Here is a 20431-nt window from a genome sequence, read left to right as displayed (position 1 = left end):
CCGCCGTCTCCAGCACCGCTCCGCTGGGGACCGCCGTCTCAAGAACCGCTGAACTGGGCCCTTCAAGGCAAGGACCGCTGAACTGGGCCCTTCAAGGCAAGGCCCGCTGAACTGTGCCCTTCAAGGCAAGAACCGCTGAACTGGGCCCTTCAAGGCAAGAACCGCTGAACTGGGCCCCGCCGTCTCCAGCACCGCTCCGCTGGGGACCGCCGTCTCAAGAACCGCTGAACTGGGCCCTTCAAGGCAAGAACTGCTGAACTGGGCCCCGCCGTCTCCAGCACCGCTCCGCTGGGGACCGCCGTCTCAAGAACCGCTGAACTGGGCCCGCCGTCTCCAGCACCGCTCCGCTGGGGACCGCCGTCTCAAGAACCGCTGAACTGGGCCCTTCAAGGCAAGGACCGCTGAACTGGGCCCTTCAAGGCAAGAACCGCTGAACTGGGCCCCGCCGTCTCCAGCACTGCTCCGCTGGGGACCGCCGTCTCAAGAACCGCTGAACTGGGGCCTTCAAGGCAAGGACCGCTGAACTGGGCCCTTCAAGGCAAGGACCGCTGAACTGGGCCCTTCAAGGCAAGGACCGCTGAACTGGGCCCTTCAAGGCAAGAACCGCTGAACTGGGCCCCGCCGTCTCCAGCACCGCTCCGCTGGGGACCGCCGTCTCAAGAACCGCTGAACTGGGCCCTTCAAGGCAAGGACCGCTGAACTGGGCCCTTCAAGGCAAGGACCGCTGAACTGGGCCCTTCAAGGCAAGGACCGCTGAACTGGGCCCTTCAAGGCAGGAACCGCTGGCCCTTTGGCAGACGTGGCAGGGCAGGATCTGTCTCGGGCAGGGCTGCAGGATGTCCTCTGGCCAACATGCCTCCTCCAGTGGCAGTGGAGTATGTTATGGACTGTTTGGACTGTGGCTTTGCACTCCCCAGGATGGCCCAGTGGGCAGGCCACCCACTGTATGGACTGTATGGACTGTGGCTTTGCTCTCCCCAGGATGGCCCAGTGGGCAGGCCACCCACTGTATGGACTGTTTGGACTGTGGCTTTGCTCTCCCCAGGATGGCCCAGTGGGCAGGCCACCCACTGTATGGACTGTGGCTTTGCTCTCCCCAGGATGGCCCAGTGGGCAGGCCACCCACTGTATGGACTGTATGGACTGTGGCTTTGCTCTCCCCAGGATGGCCCAGTGGGCAGGCCACCCACTGTATGGACTGTTTGGACTGTGGCTTTGCTCTCCCCAGGATGGCCCAGTGGGCAGGCCACCCACTGTATGGACTGTTTGGACTGTGGCTTTGCTCTCCCCAGGATGGCCCAGTGGGCAGGCCACCCACTGTATGGACTGTATGGACTGTGGCTTTGCTCTCCCCAGGATGGCCCAGTGGGCAGGCCACCCACTGTATGGACTGTGGCTTTGCTCTCCCCAGGATGGCCCAGTGGGCAGGCCACCCACTGTATGGACTGTGGCTTTGCTCTCCCCAGGATGGCCCAGTGGGCAGGCCACCCACTGTATGGACTGTTTGGACTGTGGCTTTGCTCTCCCCAGGATGGCCCAGTGGTCATGGAGTCCCCTCGTGGATCTGGCGTCGTGTACTCAAGTGGCTGAGGTGCCCCCCCTTCCCTTCCCCCTGAGGTGCCTGTCCTTTTTTATTTCTGATGCCCCTGCAGTGTTCTCTCTGTGGAGTTCTTGTCGTGGGACTGGGCCTTGCCCCTTTGCTCAGGACCCCTGTGGTCCACGGACAGTGGTTGGACTACATTTAGTAGATGTAAATATTTTGTACATAGTTTATTTATTTATTTGGATTACTGCTGTCCATTTTTCAATATATCTGCCCGTTTAAGATCTCTTCTTTTGGTCTTTGCATTATTTCGGAGGGGGGGGTTTGTGGGTTGTGACAGTGATCTGTGGGAATGCATTGATGTCTGTGTTGTAGTGGGTGTGGGTGGGTGGGTGTGTGCCGGTAATCTTTTCCCTCCCCTGTGTCGTAGGTGCAGTACTCACCGATGTCTTCCGCGCTGCCGGGCGTGCTCCTGGTACAGGAGCAGGTATAGGAGTGCGGGGATGACCTGCAACTCGGGTTCCATACTGCCGGAATCTCGCGTGGAGTATGTGGAGGTGAGCGTTTTCCCGTTCGTAGTCTGTTTCCGCCGTGTTTTTATCGGCGGTGCTCCCGCCCCGGAAAAGGTGGCGGATTGGTGGGTCGTGATAGGGTGGGCGGTACATTGTCTGCCGCCTGGCTGTTGGCGGGGACCGCCGCGCTGTTTGTTTGTTCCGCCGTGGCGGGCGGAGTGTTAATGCGGCGGGCTGTGTTGGCGGTTCCCGCCAGGGTCAGAATTGCATATTTTGGACCGCCGGCCTGTTGGCGGGTTGGCCGCCGCTTTATCACCGACTGCCAGGGTCAGAATGAGGGCCTATGTCTTTAACTGACACCTTGCAAGTGGGCTGAAGAGAGCGTGAGACCACAGGCGGTGCAAGAAACATTTAAAACACAATGCCTTCTTGACATTTAAAAGGCCTGTGAAGTACTTGGGCCCCACACATACATACCTTAGATAAGAATCCTCTGTGTCATGGAAGCTGCTGCAGCCTCGGTTATAGCACAAGTGCAGGTTGGGATACGGGAGCTGATGCCCTTTTGTGTAATGGGTTTCGGGAAAAGAGACATGCTGATTTTCCGTCCCCATGTTTCTAATGCGTTTAATGTTTAAAACGAATAAGGTTTAAACAGGAACAGCATCACTATCTCCTTTTAAACTGCTGGATCATTATTCCCCCTTGTCCCCCCACTTTTGTCCCCTGCAAGCCCCCACCTATAAAATCTGGGGGGGGGGGAGGAGATAAATGGGGGGAGATAAATTCCCCGCATCCCCCACACTTCCTACGCCCATGATCCCATCTGCGCCCAAATGAGTCACAAACGTGTCCAGCACCAGGCACTATGCTCGAACTGTGCCCGTTTCGAAAGGAACATATACTACATACAGAAAGGAAGCTCTTTGGTCTTTGAGAAAACAAAGTTGCCTTGCTAATTTTTCTTTTTGTGGGGATATAGCTAATACCCGGGTCTGTAAGTGTAGTCAGTTTACACTGACTCCATGTTACTTATCACCTCTGCAAAGTGATAGTAATTTACAGAGTAAAGAGTGTTGTAACTAAGCAACTGTGCCATGACAACTGAATTCTTCTCTACTGGATTCTACTTTCGGAATCCGAGAGACAGGCGCAGTGGCAGGGAAGTGAGGACGTGCTAAGGTTGTTGTGCTGGACAGAAATAAACCATTTATCATCTACTCATCGTGTCCTGGTGATTAAAAAAACAGAATCCCAGGTTTGCAGGGAAGGAGGGACAGATGAACCACCATATTTGTGCATGTTTAGTAAATGCAAAGTCCCTACTTATGCACAATTGGATGTATGGGAGCTCCCTGCAGACAATGTTTGAGATGTTGTTTTCATCATTGAAACATGGCTGCATAAGACCTTAGGCCCTGAAATTGCACTTGCCCTAACTGAAGGGTACTCCATAGTCTATCTTAACCATGAGCAGGAGGAGGAGTTGCACCGATTTATTGCTCCCTGTATAACTGTACCACTAATAAGCTAGAAGATATAGGGATTGTCCTTCTCTTTGAAAATTTCAAATAATTTACCCTTTTCTGGAGCCTTTATATATTGTCCCCAAATTGTTTTGCTAACTTTGGCTAATTATTGGATAAACCAATAGCTCCTTTATGTATAAGGCACTCACACTTCTCAGTACTAGGGGATTTTAATGTCCATACGGATGATCCTAACACTGACAATTGGGGATCAGGCCTGTCAACGTTAGTGAATCTGGTTTGGGTGACAGCACAAAATGCCCCTTCAATTCTTGATGATGCCACATTTAATCTGATACTAATATATCTCTTCATGACCTCAGATAAGTTAAATAACAAGACTCTCCTGCATGGACAGAGAAGTGGACATCAAAAAGCAGAATGACTTTAATATGGAACCACTGTTTCTTTTCTGATGGCATCTAACAAATTACACTCAGATATTCATTGACCACAACAAAGATCATCACTTGTGCTGTTCACCATTGGTTCTTGCTATATCCATGACGGCTAAGCGTTTGTTTGAAACTACTGTCATATCTGATCTCACAACATCAACTTCATTTCCAGATGTATGCTGATGATGCTTGTGTGAATCAAATACTACAGAAATGCCCCGTGCATTGTGGGAACATTGCTGACTCCCTACGACACACCTCTTGCTTCGTGAAGGAAAAGTTTCTTTGTCTGAAAGAACCAAAAATGGAAATTATGTGGGAGACATAAACAAGAGTTTGATTCAATTTGATTCCATCCGACTGACCTCTAATCCTGGGAGCAAGCCCAGCACTGTGCCCAGTGGTTACAGTTCTATGCATTTGGTTTGATGGTAACCTTATCTTCTCCCAAGGCCACACAGTAGTCAGAAGTACTAAATTGGAGACCATGAGAATGAGAAAGTTGCCCCTCTCCTCCAATCACCAGGTGAACTAACAAGATCTCTGGTCCTGCCTTGCTTAGATTACCTTAACAGAGTGTGTGCAGGACCCCATAAAAAGATCTATTGAACTTTTAATTGACACAGAGCCAAGGTAACAGATTATGCCATTACCTAAAGAGCTTGCAACACGTCATGCCCGTCTTAAAGGCTTTCCATCAGCTTGCAAGGCACCGGGAGATTTAAGTTCAAAGTCATTTGCATTTTTTCTAAAGTATATCATGATGTAGGTCCAAAAATCAGATGCTTACCCCACCATACTGCATCATAGGCCCCGAGAACCGTAACTGACAGATCGATCTGCCAACAAAAATTCAATAGAAACAAATATGGAGGCGAGACATGAAAGTGCTAGAAGCGCAATTTTGGAATGCCTTGAAAAATTATCTTGGAGCACTTATCAATATGGACATCTCTAAAAAGGGCTTGACCTAAATCAGGTCTACTGAAGGAGCATTCCTGACAACTTTCAGACTTCACAAATTCCCTCCCTGTCAGCAGAGGAACTGAGTGATGTTTTTCAATGCCCAAGCAGATGTTCAAGCCACAGAGAGCTCCTTAACTGGATAACCAGTTCACAGACCCACAGATCTTAGATAAGCAAATAGGTTATAAAACAACATACCATTTATGGGACTGTTCAGCTGAAACTCAGCCACGAGGGGCTCAAACACACAGAGAACTCCAGCCTTGAAGCCAGAGTAACGCAGAAGTTAGAGAAGTGGGCAGGCCTATCAGTCACCTTTAAACATTGAATTTTACGGGGGTGAGGGGTGGAGGGGCGTTATATTATGCCCCATCTGTTCACTCGACAGAATCTGTGCTGAGTGCATAGCGCTGGGTGGGATTGTTGGAGGACACAGGGCTATTGCCTTCAGGAAAACCTTTGACTCTGTAGATAGGGAGTACCTGTTTGAGCTTTTGATTAGGATGGGGTTTGGCCCAAAATTCATAGGCAGTGTATGCCTCTTATACACTAGTCTTTCAGCCAGGGTACGGATCTGGGGGAGACCTCAGACTGGTTCCCAGTGGGGTGAGGCACTCAACAGGGTTGCCCCCTGTCACCCTTACTTTTCACCTTTGCCATCAAACCTTTGGCAGCATAGATATGTGTTGATGCCTTGTTTAGGGGGTTTCAGTGGACTCAGGAGGTGAGCCATAGGATTTCACTCTATGCAGACCAAGTCTTGTTTTTCTTGGAAGACCTAAACCCGATGGGGGCCAGGACTCTCTAGATTCTCAAGATTTTTGGTGCGTATTCAGGTCTGCAGATGAATACTACCAAATCTTACACTTATCCCATAGCGCCATGCCCCACAGATATGCCATGGGCGACTGGTATTCCTGTGCTGTCAGCGGGTTTTAAATACCTGGGGATTTTTTGTTATGAGTCACAGAGGTCCTAGAATTTACTGTACCAGCTGGATAGCATGGAGCACGAAGCTAAGTTTTGCTCCACTTTCCCTCTTTCTTTGCTGGGATGTTCGGCCATTTTTTTAAAAGTCTCCTTACTGCACCTATTATATCAACTACAAAACCACCTATTCCCGACTGAACAAGCATTCTACAAGAAAGTGAATGAACGACTCAGATCATTATAATGTGGAGGTGGCATGCCTCGCATGGCCTCGGGGTAGTGCTGCCAGCCGGTTCATGGAGGGAGGGGGGGGATTGCCACCCCAGATGTGCTCCTATACTATTGGGCCACACATCTATTGGTTATAAATGACTGGTGGTTTGATGACCTGGCATACGAGGTGAAGGAGTGGCTTATGAGCCACCAAGGCCTCCTGCATTTACTATAGTGTGGAGCCATGGCAGAGTCCCTTCCGCCTGCCACACGGGTTGTTCTCAGTATATGGTCAGCTGCTGCAAAGGCCATTGGGTAGGCTACTAGACTGGCATTGGATCCCCTCTGTGGGAGGGTACTCAGCTCTCTCAGGTGCGTGCTCCCTAAGGTTTTGCCTCCAGGGACATTATTGGGATCTCCACATTGGGATATGTGTTTCAAGATAGAATGATAAAATCAAGGATTTTAGGTCCTGCAGGAATACTTCAATCTGCACCGTATCCAATTCTTCTGATATATACAACTCCGCCACACCCTCCTCCTCAGTGTACAATGGAAGGAAGATAGCCCTGAGTTCTACCCCATGAAGGCCAAACTCCTCATGAATATAAAGTTGCATAAGCGGTCAGAAACATATAAGATGCTACTATGTAATCTACTTGACCCTATGGGACCAGTGAAACAAGCGTGTGAGGGGGACCTGGGGGAGGTGGAGGACAAGGACTGGCAGGAGGCACGGGAGGCTCAGAGAGAGGCGGTAACAGCCTCCCATTTTAGACTCCTACAATTGAAACTGCTTCACCGTACATATCTCACCAGGGCAAAATTGCAATGTATGGGACTGATAGTACGGAGGACCGCATGTGGTGTGGGGACCCACGTGGAGACCTGTCTCACACGTTTTGGCACTGCTCTGCTCTTTCTCACTTCTGGAGGAGGGTGTTTGGCGGCCTGGAGGGAGTGTTGGGCTGGGTCATTCCCCGTGACCCTAAGCTAATCCTTCTATACATCACAAATGACCTGGGAAGCAACAGATATCAGAAGGCGCTACTGTGGCTGGGCCTGATGGTGGTGAAACGTGATGTTGCAAGGGCATGGAAAGAAGTGGTGGCCCCTCAAGTGGAAACATGGAACAATGGTATGGACCACTGTATGGGACTAGAAAGACCTGTGTATAAGGCAAGGGGTTGCCCTCAGAAGCATCATGAAATATGGAGTGAGTGGGCACAGTCAAGAGGTATACACTTGGATCCTTGTCTGGACAAGCCATGGATGGCTGCTCCAGCTTTACATGAGCTTAGGCGGCATGATAGCGACAAGTAACTGGAACTGGAGACTAAGGTACAATGGTGTATAAATGTGTGGATTTATTACAGATCAGAACATTGTAACATTCTTATTCAGTCAGCATAACAATTTGAAAATGGGTTCTTGTGTTTGGCGGAGGGAATACAGCACTTGTCCAATTGTTTGAAATGGCAATCATTTTTTTTTTTTAAATTGAACTTTTCAGTGTGTCACCTCTACCTCATTGATCATTTACTGACTTGTTGCAAGCAGACTATAGTAAAGCAAATTTTTGAAGCTTGAAGAGAACATGTTAAACTTTCCCTAAAGACTAAAAGTAATTGCATGACACTATCCCATTTGAAATATAGGGCATAAATATTAGAATACTCTTTTTGGGGCAGGATCTTAGAATTGTGCGTATATTCTTAATTTACTACCCTTATTCTTTACATGCTAATTAAAAGTTGTATTCTTTCTTTGAAGATGCAGCTCTGACGAAACAATGACCCAGATTCACTAAATATTAGCTCATGACCCCTCACAACGCTAAGGGGGCCGACACAAGATAAGTCAGTCTAAACATCTGAAGCAAATAACGTCTACACACAAAAGGAATTTTGTGCCTTAATTTGACAATAAGTGAATAGCTGAAATAATATTTCATGTGTAGCACAAAACCCTAATAAACCGTGCAAAGTGGGCATAATAGGGTACAGGCTGCACACAAACACCTCTAAGATTCCACTCAGAGTGTAAACTTAGCACCAGATGAAAAAAGTCACTAACAATGGATGAAAAGTAAATCACATTATACTTCTTACATAATACATTTAATTGATGCAAAATTACACAAAATTGTGACTTAACCAAGGGTAGGTGGATAGGGGATTATACTAAAGGGAGTGTATCAAGTGCAAAATTGACACAAACAAATTACTCACTGGCGCTTACTCTGAGGTGAGAAAAGAAATCCTGCTTAGCATGATGCATCAAGGCATTTTTGAGTTGAGTGTGACTGATGTCATAATCAGCACAAAGTGTAGTAAAAAATGCACTGCACAGTTTTTTGTCATTAACTCTTCAGGTTTACAAGCAGGGTTACACACACGGTTGTGTTGCACAAATCTTGAAAAATGTTGCCAAGTTAGTTTATGGAGAGTTATTACTTTTATCATGCATGATTTGAGTTTGCAATCCACTTCTCCCACCTCTAATTATCTGTAGTTGCTCTCTTTAGAAGGCAAAATGTACAAAATGGAGTGTTATGGTACCCAAGTCCCTAAACGGTTTTCACCACAGTTGCTACCCTGTAACCATCTAAATGCCCTTGACTAAGAGAACAGACCTGTGATGCACTGATAAGAAATTAATACCCAATTGACATACAAAATTGTTGATTTGGGTATTAAATGCATAATTTCTAGAAAATAAATTTGTTTCAATCCTCATGATCACATTCTTTCTTCCACTGATCCAAGACATTACTAGGCTGATATGTTGTCTCTTACATATGGTGGCCACCAATGTAATCTTGTCTGATGCACTTACCATTACAACACTAATAATATTAATAGTTCAGGATTATTTTCCTTGATCCAAAGTAGCCCTTATTACAGAAAAGGTTGACAGGCCCTGCAGTCTATCTTGGGTGAAAGAAAAATTAAGATTACCATTTCAACATCTACCAGGTGAAGGAGATTCTTTTCATTTTTTGAGTGCAAGGCAAACAACATTTTGCCAAGCGAACAGTTTGCCAAGGCTTGATTTAGAGTGTTGAATTCGGGAGAAAACCTAGACTTTCAACTTTGGGCATTTTATGCAGATTCTTGTTTTAAAATGTAAATTCTCTGAAACAAAGTGTGAAATTTTGGAAAGCACAATCTTACCCACTCGTTCAAAACTAAGGGCCACATATACAAAAATTAGGAATTATGATTGACAATTAGGAAATCGCAATTCCAAATGTAATCAAGAATATATTTAAAAACAGTGATTCCTAGTGGGGTGGGGAATCAACCTATCTCATGAATCTTAATGAGGTAGGTTGCAATTTGTGACCCACTAGGAATCACTGCCATCTTAGAAATAGTGGCCTACTGGGGTCAGCCGACCACCATGTCTGTGACCGCTTTTAAATAAAGCACATTTTTCTTAAATGCAGTCAGTTTAAGGAAAACAGGATGCATTAAAAAAAAAGAAATGAAACGTTTAAGTTTCTTTTTTTAAGAGAAGGGAGTTGTCCATGTCCATTCTCAAAGGGGAAAGGACCCCCATTCACGTTGGCAAATGGATTGCAATCTCCTATGAGGTGCCAGTGAAATATTAACGTTTTGCACCCGGAGTTCAGTTGTAAAATATTAATACATACCACTGCAAATCAGTATATGGAAATGTCGCCCATGTGCTCCTTCCCACTACAGATTCGCAAAGCCATATTGCGATTTGGTAACAAGTTACTGAACCTCAATTTGGCTTTTGTACATTACAAAATGCATTTTTTGCAGTCGCAAAGGACCCGATTCCATAAAGGTTTTATACTTATGGCCCTAAGTTTTCTGCAAATCAGGGCACATTTTAGGCTCTGGATATATTAGAATGGAGTGTTGAGTTCTGTCACACAATGCATCTGTTGCGAGTAGCAGATTTCGCTAAAATAGATGTGAAATCCTCTACCTTGTTTTTTGTAGTGAAAGCATACTAGGACCCTTAAGCATTAAAGGCGTCAATATCTGTCAAAAGCGATGGACTGGAAATGGAAACTACAAAGGGGTGATTCTAGACTGATACAGTATTGCAACAGCATGGGGCAAAACACCATTAGTATAGAACAAATGTAAGAGCACGTATTTTATCTGAATAATGAATATTGATAGTCACTCTTCTGGTTCCATCTTATCTACCACCTATGCAAAAACACAGCAAATTGTGACCAAGTTTTAGAACTCATCCTTTGTTATCTTTTCTTCACACCTAATCCTGCAGCACCCTGCAAGTAAGTGGTCATTTCCTGTAATGGACATCCCGGGTCTTTAGGCGCTGGACGTTCACAGGGCGGAAGACCTGCATTGCTAAAGCACTACTAACAATGAAGGTTCTGTATGACTTACAGTTAAGCCTTGTAGCTTCAAATGGCTTTGTGTGATCTGATGTGAAGGCAAAACAGCTGAAGCACTGTATTCTTATGTAGGCACTTATAAAACTGGTGACAAGGCTAGGCTTAGAGGCGCAGCACATATACCCTCTGCTGATACAGTGGTTCACCACCTAGCCATCAATGCCACCACAGTGAAAACTCTTTTTAATAACTCCTGCTCTCTAATATCTTCAGGAAGATGTGAAATAATCAATCTGCACAGCTTTATTCATCTTATGAAGCCTAAAAACACAGGCATTTTTACTTTGGGTGAGATTAGCCTTCTTGTTCCAGAGGAAGTGGTTCTTCTAAGGGGCTCATGTAGAGTGACTGATTTACGTTAGAAAGGGCAAGTCTCTTCATTGCTCAAAGACTGTAGTCAGTTTCTTGAGCCTGATGTTCTCCTCCTCTCAAATCCAGCGAAGACAATGTAGGATGGGAATCACTGAGAGAGTGGCAAGACCAATCATCATTTATTCAGGAGTGATATCACTTGATTCGATGCAGAAACCAAGTCATCTAATTAGGATCCTTCTCGAGTGGTGCTCGATAAGTACTGAGTGGAGATGTGCAAAACTACAATGGAGCAGCTCCCAACCTTGCAATTTAATGTGTTATTTTGTAGAAATAAAAGAGTGGCACTACAGTATATTTCAGGGAAGCATAAAAAAGTTACTATTATAATAAGGAGCAGCACACAGATTGGCACTGCTATGCAGGTGATCTCCACGAGAGTCCCCAAAAGTCCTGATTGGTCCGCTGCCACTGTAGCCCCTTTGCACACCATCCCCAGTGCTCTTGCTACCCCTCACACAGCATCCTATTCCCAACACTGACACAGCGGAAATTCACTTGAGGACATCTCCCGGCTCCTGGGAAGCACACCAGATGTGTGGGTCTGGTGTATGCAAACTTTGTATCTGTGAAGCCCGGTGAAAGTGGAAACGTCACCCAGAGGCTGGTCTGGTTTGTAGTGAGTACCAAGGGGTACTTACACTCTGCACCAGGTCCAGTTATCCCTTATTAGTGTAGAAGAGGTGTCTAGCAGCTTTGGCTGATAGAAAAGGGTAGCTTAGCAGAGCAGCTTAGGCTGAACTAGGAGACATGCAAAGCTCCCACTATACCACTGGTGTCATATGCACAATATCATAAGAAAACACAATACACAGATATACTAAAAAATAAAGGTACTTTATTTTTATGACAATATGCCAAAAGTATCTCAGTGAGTACCCTCAGTATGAGGATAGCAAATATACACAAGATATATGTACACAATACCAAAAATATGCAGTAATAGCAATAGAAAGCAATGCAAGCAATGTACAGTCACAACAGAGTGCAATGAGAGCACATAGGTATAGGGGCAACACAAACCATATACTCCAAAAGTGGAATGCGAATAGCGTATGGACCCCAAACCTATGTGAGCTTGTAGAGGGTCGCTGGGACTGTAAGAAAACAGTGAGGGTTAGAAAAATAGCCCACCCCAAGACCCTGAAAAGTAGGTGTAAAGTGCACCTAAGTTCCCCAGAGAGCACAGAAGTCGTGATAGGGGAATTCTGCAAGGAAGACCAACACCAGCAATGCAACAACAATGGATTTCTGGACGAGAGTACCTGTGGAACAAGGGGACCAAGTCCAAGAGTCGCGACAAAGTCGAGATTGGGCAGATGCCCAGGAAATGCCAGCTGAGGGTGCAAAGAAGCTGCCACCGGATGGTAGAAGCTGTGGATTCTGCAAGAACGAAGAGGACTAGGAACTTCCCCTTTGGAGGATGGATGTCCCACGTCGTGAAGAAGCTTGCAGAGGTGTTCCCACACAGAAAGACCACAAACAAGCCTTGCTAGCTGCAAGGGTCGTGGTTAGGGTTTTTGGATGCTGCTGTGGCCCAGGAGGGACCAGGATGTCGCCAATTGCGTGAGGAGACAGAGGGGGCGCCCAGCAAGACAAGGAGCCCTCTCAGAAGCAGGCAGCACCCGCAGAAGTGCCGGAACAGGCACTACGAAGAAGAGTGAACCGGAGCTCACCCGAAGTCACAAAAGAAGGTCCCACGACACCGGAGGACAACTCAGGAGGTCGTGCACTGCAGGTTAGAGTGTCGGGGACCCAGGCTTGGCTGTGCACAAAGGAAATCCTGGAAGAGTGCACAGGAGCCGGAGCAGCTGCAAATCACGTGGTACCCAGCAATGCAGTCTAGCGTGGGGAGGCAAGGACTTACCTCCACCAAACTTGGACTGAAGAGTCACTGGACTGTGGGAGTCACTTGGACAGAGTTGCTGAGTTCCAGGGACCACGCTAGTCATGCTGAGAGGGGACCCAGAGGACCTGTGATGCAGTCTTTTGGTGCCTGCGGTTGCAGGGGGAAGATTCTGTCGACCCACGGGAGATTTCTTCGGATCTTCTAGTGCAGAGAGGAGGCAGACTAACCCCACAGCATGCACCACCAGGAAAACAGTCGAGAAGGCGGCAGGATCAGCGATACAAGGTTGCAGTAGTCGTCTTTGCTACTTTGTTGCGGTTTTGCAGGCGTCCCGAGCAGTCAGCGGTCGATTCCTTGGCAGAAGGTGAAGAGAGAGATGCAGAGGAACTCTGATGAGCTCTTGCATTCGTTATCTAAAGAATTCCCCAAAGAAGAGACCCTAAATAGCCAAAAAAGGAGGTTTGGTTACCTAGGAAGGAGGATAGGCTAGCAACACAGGTAAGAGCCTATCAGAAGGAGTCTCTGATGTCACCTGCTGGCACTGGCCACTCAGAGCAGTCCAGTGTGCCAGCAGCACCTCTGTTTCCAAGATGTCAGAGGTCTGGAGCACACTGGAGGAGCTCTGGGCACCTCCCAGGGGAGGTGCAGGTCAGAGGAGTGGTCCCTCCCCTTTCCTTTGTCCAGTTTCGCGCCAGAGCAGGGCTGGGGGATCCCTGAACCGGTGTAGACTGGCTTATGCAGAGATGGGCACCATCTGTGCCCATCAAAGCATTTCCAGAGGCTGGGGGAGGCTACTCCTCCCCAGCCCTGACACCTTTTTCCAAAGGGAGAGGGTGTAACACCCTCTCTCTGAGGAAGTCCTTTGTTCTGCCTCCCTGGGCCAAGCCTGGCTGGACCCCAGGAGGGCAGAAACCTGTCTGAGGGGTTGGCAGCAGCAGCAGCTGCAGTGAAACCCCGGGAAAGGTAGTTTGGCAGTACCCAGGTCTGTGCTAGAGACTCAGGGGATCATGGAATTGTCTCCCCAATGCCAGAATGGCATTGGAGTGACAATTCCATGATCTTAGACATGTTACATGGCCATGTTCGGAGTTACCATTGTGACGCTATACATAGGTAGTGACCTATGTATAGTGCACGCGTGTAATGGTGTCCCCGCACTCACAAAGTCCGGGGAATTTGCCCTGAACGATGTGGGGGCACCTTGGCTAGTGCCAGGGTGCCCACACACTAAGTAACTTAGCATCCAACCTTTACCAGGTAAAGGTTAGACATATAGGTAACTTATAAGTTACTTAAGTGCAGTGGTAAATGGCTGTGAAATAACGTGGACGTTATTTCACTCAGGCTGCAGTGGCAGGCCTGTGTAAGAATTGTCAGAGCTCCCTATGGGTGGCAAAAGAAATGCTGCAGCCCGTAGGGATCTCCTGGAACCCCAATACCCTGGGTACCTCAGTACCATATACTAGAGAATTATAAGGGTGTTCCAGTATGCCAATGTGAATTGGTGAAATTGGTCACTAGCCTGTTAGTGACAATTTGTAAAGAGAGAGCATAACCACTGAGGTTCTGGTTAGCAGAGCCTCAGTGAGACAGTTAGGCATTACACAGGGAACACATACATATAGGTCACAAACTTATGAGCACTGGGGTCCTGGCTAGCAGGGTCCCAATGACACATAACAAACATACTGAAAACATAGGGTTTTCACTATGAGCAGTGGGCCCTGGCTATCAGGATCCCAGTGAGACAGTGAAAACACCCTGATATACACTCACAAACAGGCCAAAAGTGGGGGCAACAAGGCTAGAAAGAGGCTACTTTCTCACACACACACTTTTCAAATTCAATGTGGGACAGTCAATGAATTCTATGGCTCAACGTAATTGAGGTTGACGTATACCAGGATTTTTTGACAGATTTCATTTTACAGGAAGAGACATTTTAAGGCATGGGTAAGGTGGGCAATTGTCCAGGGTCCCCACCCTTCAAGAACCCAGGAAAGAGAACTTTCTCTCTTTGACCTCTGTCTATTCAATTTCTCTATCGAAACATCTTTCCTTATCTACCTATCTCTACCTTTCACTCTGTCTCTCTACCCTTTGTCATCCTAAGGATTACAGTGGCCCCACAAAATACATCTTACTTTGAGACACCCAATTTGTTAAAATTACACTGTTTACAAGCTTTGCACTGGTGCCAAAAACAGACTAATTTCACCATTTTAGCACCTTCTGACATGAGGAATGCGGCACACAGATTTTAGTTGAATCCATACTGCAGAAATATGTTTGCACCAGGACACAAACAGTGAAACTGGTAGAGCACTCGAAAACTCGAGTTTGGAGGACAGTGGTAATTTTCTGAAACCTGCTTCTAGGATGCCTAAACACGTTAAGGCCCTCATTACAAGTCTGGCCCGCATTGGCAGTCAGACCGCTGACAATGAAGCAGTCCAGTCTCCCCATTACGACATTGGTGAAAGCGCCACCGTTGGACCACTGGCACCGCCCCATTTGTGCCGGCCAATAGCCTGGCGGTGCTGCTAGCAGCGTTGTCCTGGGGATTACAACCCCCATTTCCACCAGCTTTTGCATGGTGGTTCCACCGCCATGCGCAGGTTGGCAGAGATGAGGTGCTGGGGGTCCCCATGGGCAGCTCTGTCGCGCTTTTCACTGCCTGATTTATAGGCAGTGATAAGCGTGATGAGTGCTGTTGCACCCAATGCACTGCAACATTGCCACCGGCTCTATTACAAGGCGGCATCAATGAAGTGGATTGTTTCCCACTGGCACAGTGGGAAACTCATAATAGGGGCAGTGGGCGGAATACCGAAGTGGGGGTATTCCAGAGGTGCGGGTTTGGCGGCTCATAATGAGGACCTAAGTGTGTACAACCAAACAGCTCTCTTGAAAGTTAGTGCAGTCCCTGGGATGCATGTGGTGATGTGCACACCTTTGTTTAGATAGCTGCAGTAGTTCATACTTGATACTACTAAGATGAGAATGCAATATCACTCTATTCTTTATTTAAAAAAACATAGAGCACAAAGTATGAGATTTCTGCATTGCAGTTTGATTTGCATTAAGGTAAGGATATATTTTCATTCAGAAAAATAGAGAAAATTAAAATGTATTGGTATACCTGTCAGCCTTAGGGTGGTCTTCCCACAAAAACTTTTGCCTTCCTCCATTTTTTTGCTGAGCTCGTATTTGTTTGCCGTAGGACTCTCTGCAGTTTACCACTGCTAACCATTGCTAAAGTATGTGTGCTCTCTCCTCTAAACATGGTGAAATTGGCTTACACCCAACTGACACATTTAATTCACTCGAGGTCACTAGTAAAGTCGTATTACATCTACCGAGGGCCTATACATTAATTGTATTCTACTTCTGGACCTGTAGCACTGATTGTGCCACACACTTAAGTAGGCTTTTAAACATGTCTCAGGCCGGCCATGCAGCCCGTGTGTGCAGTTTTAAACCGCCATTTCGACCTGACAAGATAAATCTCTTGCCAGGCTCAAATCTCTATTTTTAATACATATGTCACCCTATGGGTAGGTCTTACACAACTTCTTAATTAGTTTTTCGCTATTGTGAGACCTACCTCTCCCATAGGATAACACCAGGATCCCTTATTACATTTAGTAAGTGGTAACTTTGAATTGTCAGTAGATAGGAATTTCAAGTTTGGTGTCTACGGAATTCGAACTTAACATCTTTGATTGTAAAGTCAGGTTTTAAGTAACATTTCTGAAAATGCCACTTTTGAAAAGTTGGCATTTTTTCATGTCCTAACCACTTGGTGCCTGCCGTCTGTATCCTGGGTCACATAACTAGATGTAGCTGGCTGTTGGTATTTATGTATTGCTCCCAGACAGTGAGAAAAATGGCAATAGGTGTTGGTAGGATTGTCCTCTCTGACTTGATAAGGAGAAGGAGCTCTCACTTACCACGCTTGCACATCACAAAGGCTTTGCCTGAGCACACTCTCCTTTTGTGACCCTAAACAAGCTGGGTCAGGGCAAGAAGGCAGTAAATTCCCAACACCTCTGGGGATGGAAACCTCCAGAACCTTCTCCTACTTCAAAGCTGGGATCAGGTATAAATATTGGACCCTCAGACCCAACTTTTCAATATACCACTGAACCTGTGTAAGACTCAGAAGGACTGCTGTGCTGCTCTTCAAGAGGGACTGCCACTCTGCTGCCCTGCTGCCTGAGAAAAAGGACTGGAATGTCATCCTGATCCCAAGACCACCAGAGTGGCTCCAAGGGATGGTTTGCTGGCCTCCTCATCAGAGCCTCAAGGACAGAAAAGGCTCCAACCACCTTGAATCCATCATTGCGACTCTGACTTCTGTGAGTCTTGGCAAGAGACACACACTGGTGAGGGTTTCAGGGTGACCGTTCAGTGGTCAAACCTGAGTTCATGTTTGGTCCACTGAATACAAGTGCATCTCACACGCAGGTTGGTGCTTTTTGGGTGTCTCTAAAGCCTTCCTGTCTCTTGCATGAAAGAACTTCACTACAACCAATGTATTTCTTGAGCCTGTGTACCACATTGTGTTGCCACACACATAGGGGGTTATTCTAACTTTGGAGGAGTGTTAATCCGTCCCAAAAGTGACGGTAAAGTGACGGATATACCACCAGCCGTATTACGAGTTCCATAGGATATAATGGACTCGTAATACGGCTGGTGGTAAATCCGTCACTTTTCCGTCACTTTTGGGACGGATTAACACCTCCTCCAAAGTTAGAATAACCCCCATAGTTTTCAAAGAGGCCTGTTGCTTTGATGGGAAGAAACTCACAAGTTTGGTTTCCCAGGGCTGCTGGATGAATGACTTACACAAAACAGGCCTTTTTTAAATGAAAAATTGATACAGGTCTATGTATTTGATGGGAAATATGCTCTATTACATTATGAAAGCTCATTTGGTTAATGTGATCGTTGTAGAAGTCTGTGTGTGTAACTCAACAGTCACAGAACTGAATCCTGCTTGCTGCAGTGGAGAACAGCGACTAGTGCATTTATATTGCTACGAGGTTCCAGACTGCGACTGAAAGCACTGTGAATATGCAACTCCTCATTTTAAAATTGTATTACAGACATTATAGGGTAGGTTGCCACAAATTATGCAAAATGACAATATCAACATGCTCCCAACATATACGCATTTAATATGCAGTAAGACTGCACCTAGTGCAAACAAATTCAGCTGATAACACCCTTACATTACCTCTCAAAAGGAATACATGTTTTTTACCAAATGACTCCATCAGTTATAGATACTGTAACCCAAGCAGCCTTAAGATTTACTGATTAACCAATTGCACACAATGACATTTCTTTCCGATAACTGCAACCCTGGGCAGAAGGCTTGTTGCTCTTTAGTCGTCTGCTTCTGCTTTGTCTTTACAGTTGATCTCCTATCAGCCCATTCAGGGAGAGGTACCTCAAGTTCGGCATTACTGTTTCAGGGATGTTTTTTAACAAAAAGTAGGGGAACTGTTTTTGTAAATATAAAAAAGACAATAGATTGCGCCAACTTAAACAATGGGCTTCTAACCATTGAGTGTTGTGTAACAGTGTATTGCAAAAATTCCGCTTGGACAATCATCTGCCTTATTTATTTGAGGAGGTCTGAATAAGCGCCGTGCATTGCTTGAAAGGTTGAGTTGACAGGATTTGAACCTAGGCTCTCATTATAAATGGCCCGGTACGTCTGATGGGGCACACAACGTGAGTTACCGCAGTTACCTGGTATTTCACATGTAGATTACTTCTGCTGCAAGCAAGCAAATTCTCCAGGTCGAACACCATGGAAAAACATGCAGTAATCAAAGTAAATCTGATTCCTGCGTGCTATTCCTCAAAAACTTGTAATCCTCTTTCCAATCCTCCCGAATTTACTGGAACCCCTGGTTATAGTAATTACTGGGGGAATAACTGTACCAGGATAAATTACCTGTTTCATTTGTGATACATTTTGCCTCAAAGTTTGTGATTTCCTAATTCCATAAACTAACCATGCACTAGAGCAATACACAATCAAAAATGTATGAATACACAGATTATTATTTTTACCCATGCTAATCACCATAAATGCCAACCCTCCTGATTGAGGAGCGAGACTACCGATTTCAAGGCTAGTCTCCCAATTACTGCATGCACAAACTTTATTCGTATTGCCAAATAATGATCTGCTGGATCAAGGCAGTTTGAGCTTAGAAATACATATCCTGAGCCAGAAATATTTGCCCTTAAATCCATTAATTCCTGGAAGAGGAGATTAGGGGGTGTAACATTTCAGTTTTAGCAGTGTTACATAACCAGCATACAAAAAAATGTGCGGACCTCTGTTTTTGTTTGTGCTGTTACTAAACTGCCAAAAAATGAAATGCTGATTGTAACCATATATGCCAACGTAGACCGATTCAGAATATTGTCTTTGCTTCAGTCTAAGTCAATGGGGAAAATACATTCTCCCGACTATTTTTTTAAATCGCCCACTTGCCTGCTCTAAAATGCTGGCATGTATGTAATCAGTTAATTTAGCAGAATCAAATCAGATATTAATAAATGCGCATCACGGGATTGTTATAATCATTAACAGAGATGCCAACTGACCTCTTGCCGCCCGTGTGCAAGGGCCTTGTCGTACAAGTGGATGCCAGTGGTCAGCTTGTCCACCCTCTCTTCCTCGCTGACCAATCCAACATCGAAGGCATAGGCGTAGCCCTGCTCCGCCAAACAGCGCGCTGTGCGGAGCCGCGCGCCCCCTTCCGCGGCCACCGACTCCAGGCCCATGAGGTGGGACAGCTTCTCCGCGCACGCAGACCCTTCCTCCTCCTTGTTCAGCCGGTCGTACACGTAGGCCAGGTTGGCCCATGCGTTGAGGTTGTTGGGGTCTTCCTGGCTGATGTTGACGAAGATCTCCTTGGCTTCGTCGAAGTCCTCGAGGTAGAAGGCGAAGATCCCGAGCAGGTTCCTGACGGCATACTGCTGGGGGCCGGTCTCAAACTCCAGCTGCACCTGCAGGCTGTCTCTCTTCAGCATGATGTCCCTTCGTCGGAAGTGCACCGGGGTGCAGGACTCGAAGTTTAGGTTCATTTCCAGGTGGAAGTGCCCCGGGATGTACTCCATCCCGTCGATCAGGGTCTCGATGTCCACATCGGCTACCTCCTCCATTTTAGAGACAGGAGACTTTGAATGGCTCTTCGAGGCTTTGCGCCCCTGCCGCAGCCCTGCCTTCGCGCCGGGGCCTCTTCCCGGATACTAGTAATTCTGGTTCCTCTGATTCACAAGCGGCTTGGGAGGAGTTGTGAAAGGGAGCGGCTGCTGCTCAGAATGCCGTGGCACTGCCTGTGTGCGTAAAGGTCACCAGCGAGGGAAAAGCAGGGAGAGTAACCTGGTTTTACTCCTGCAGCAGGATAGCTGCCCTGCCTTTTAACCTCATACTGCCCTCACGGCATTTCCTCTTTGTATCCAGGGCGATGCCTTTCTCTCCGGAAAGCACACCTGACGGTGCATATGTAAGAATACACTGGTCTGGCGATTCTAAACTGATTGACTCACCACCTATATTTTACACGGACAGACATATATATAATGGTAATAATGTCAAGTTAAAACATAATGATTAAGTTAATACTTATTGCCATTCTGCACCAAAGTGCTCCCCCATTTGTCAAGTGTTGGAAATAAA

The 20431-nt window shown here is 46.5% G+C and overlaps 1 protein-coding gene across 1 annotated transcript in view; it reads right to left on the bottom strand.

Moving 5' to 3' along the window:
* The window catches only part of TTC22 (tetratricopeptide repeat domain 22), a 122423-nt gene extending 102378 nt beyond the window's left edge, over positions 1-20045 (bottom strand). The window contains exon 1 of the mRNA XM_069232615.1: positions 19354-20045. Coding sequence (XP_069088716.1) covers positions 19354-19914 — 561 coding nt within the window. The 5' untranslated portion in view covers positions 19915-20045. The remainder of the gene's footprint in view (positions 1-19353) is intronic.
* Positions 20046-20431: the final 386 nt, after the last annotated feature.

This window comes from Pleurodeles waltl, chromosome 4_2, assembly GCF_031143425.1.
Source record: "Pleurodeles waltl isolate 20211129_DDA chromosome 4_2, aPleWal1.hap1.20221129, whole genome shotgun sequence".
Lineage (NCBI taxonomy): Eukaryota > Metazoa > Chordata > Amphibia > Caudata > Salamandridae > Pleurodeles > Pleurodeles waltl.
This window is presented reverse-complemented; position numbering and strand designations above follow the sequence as displayed.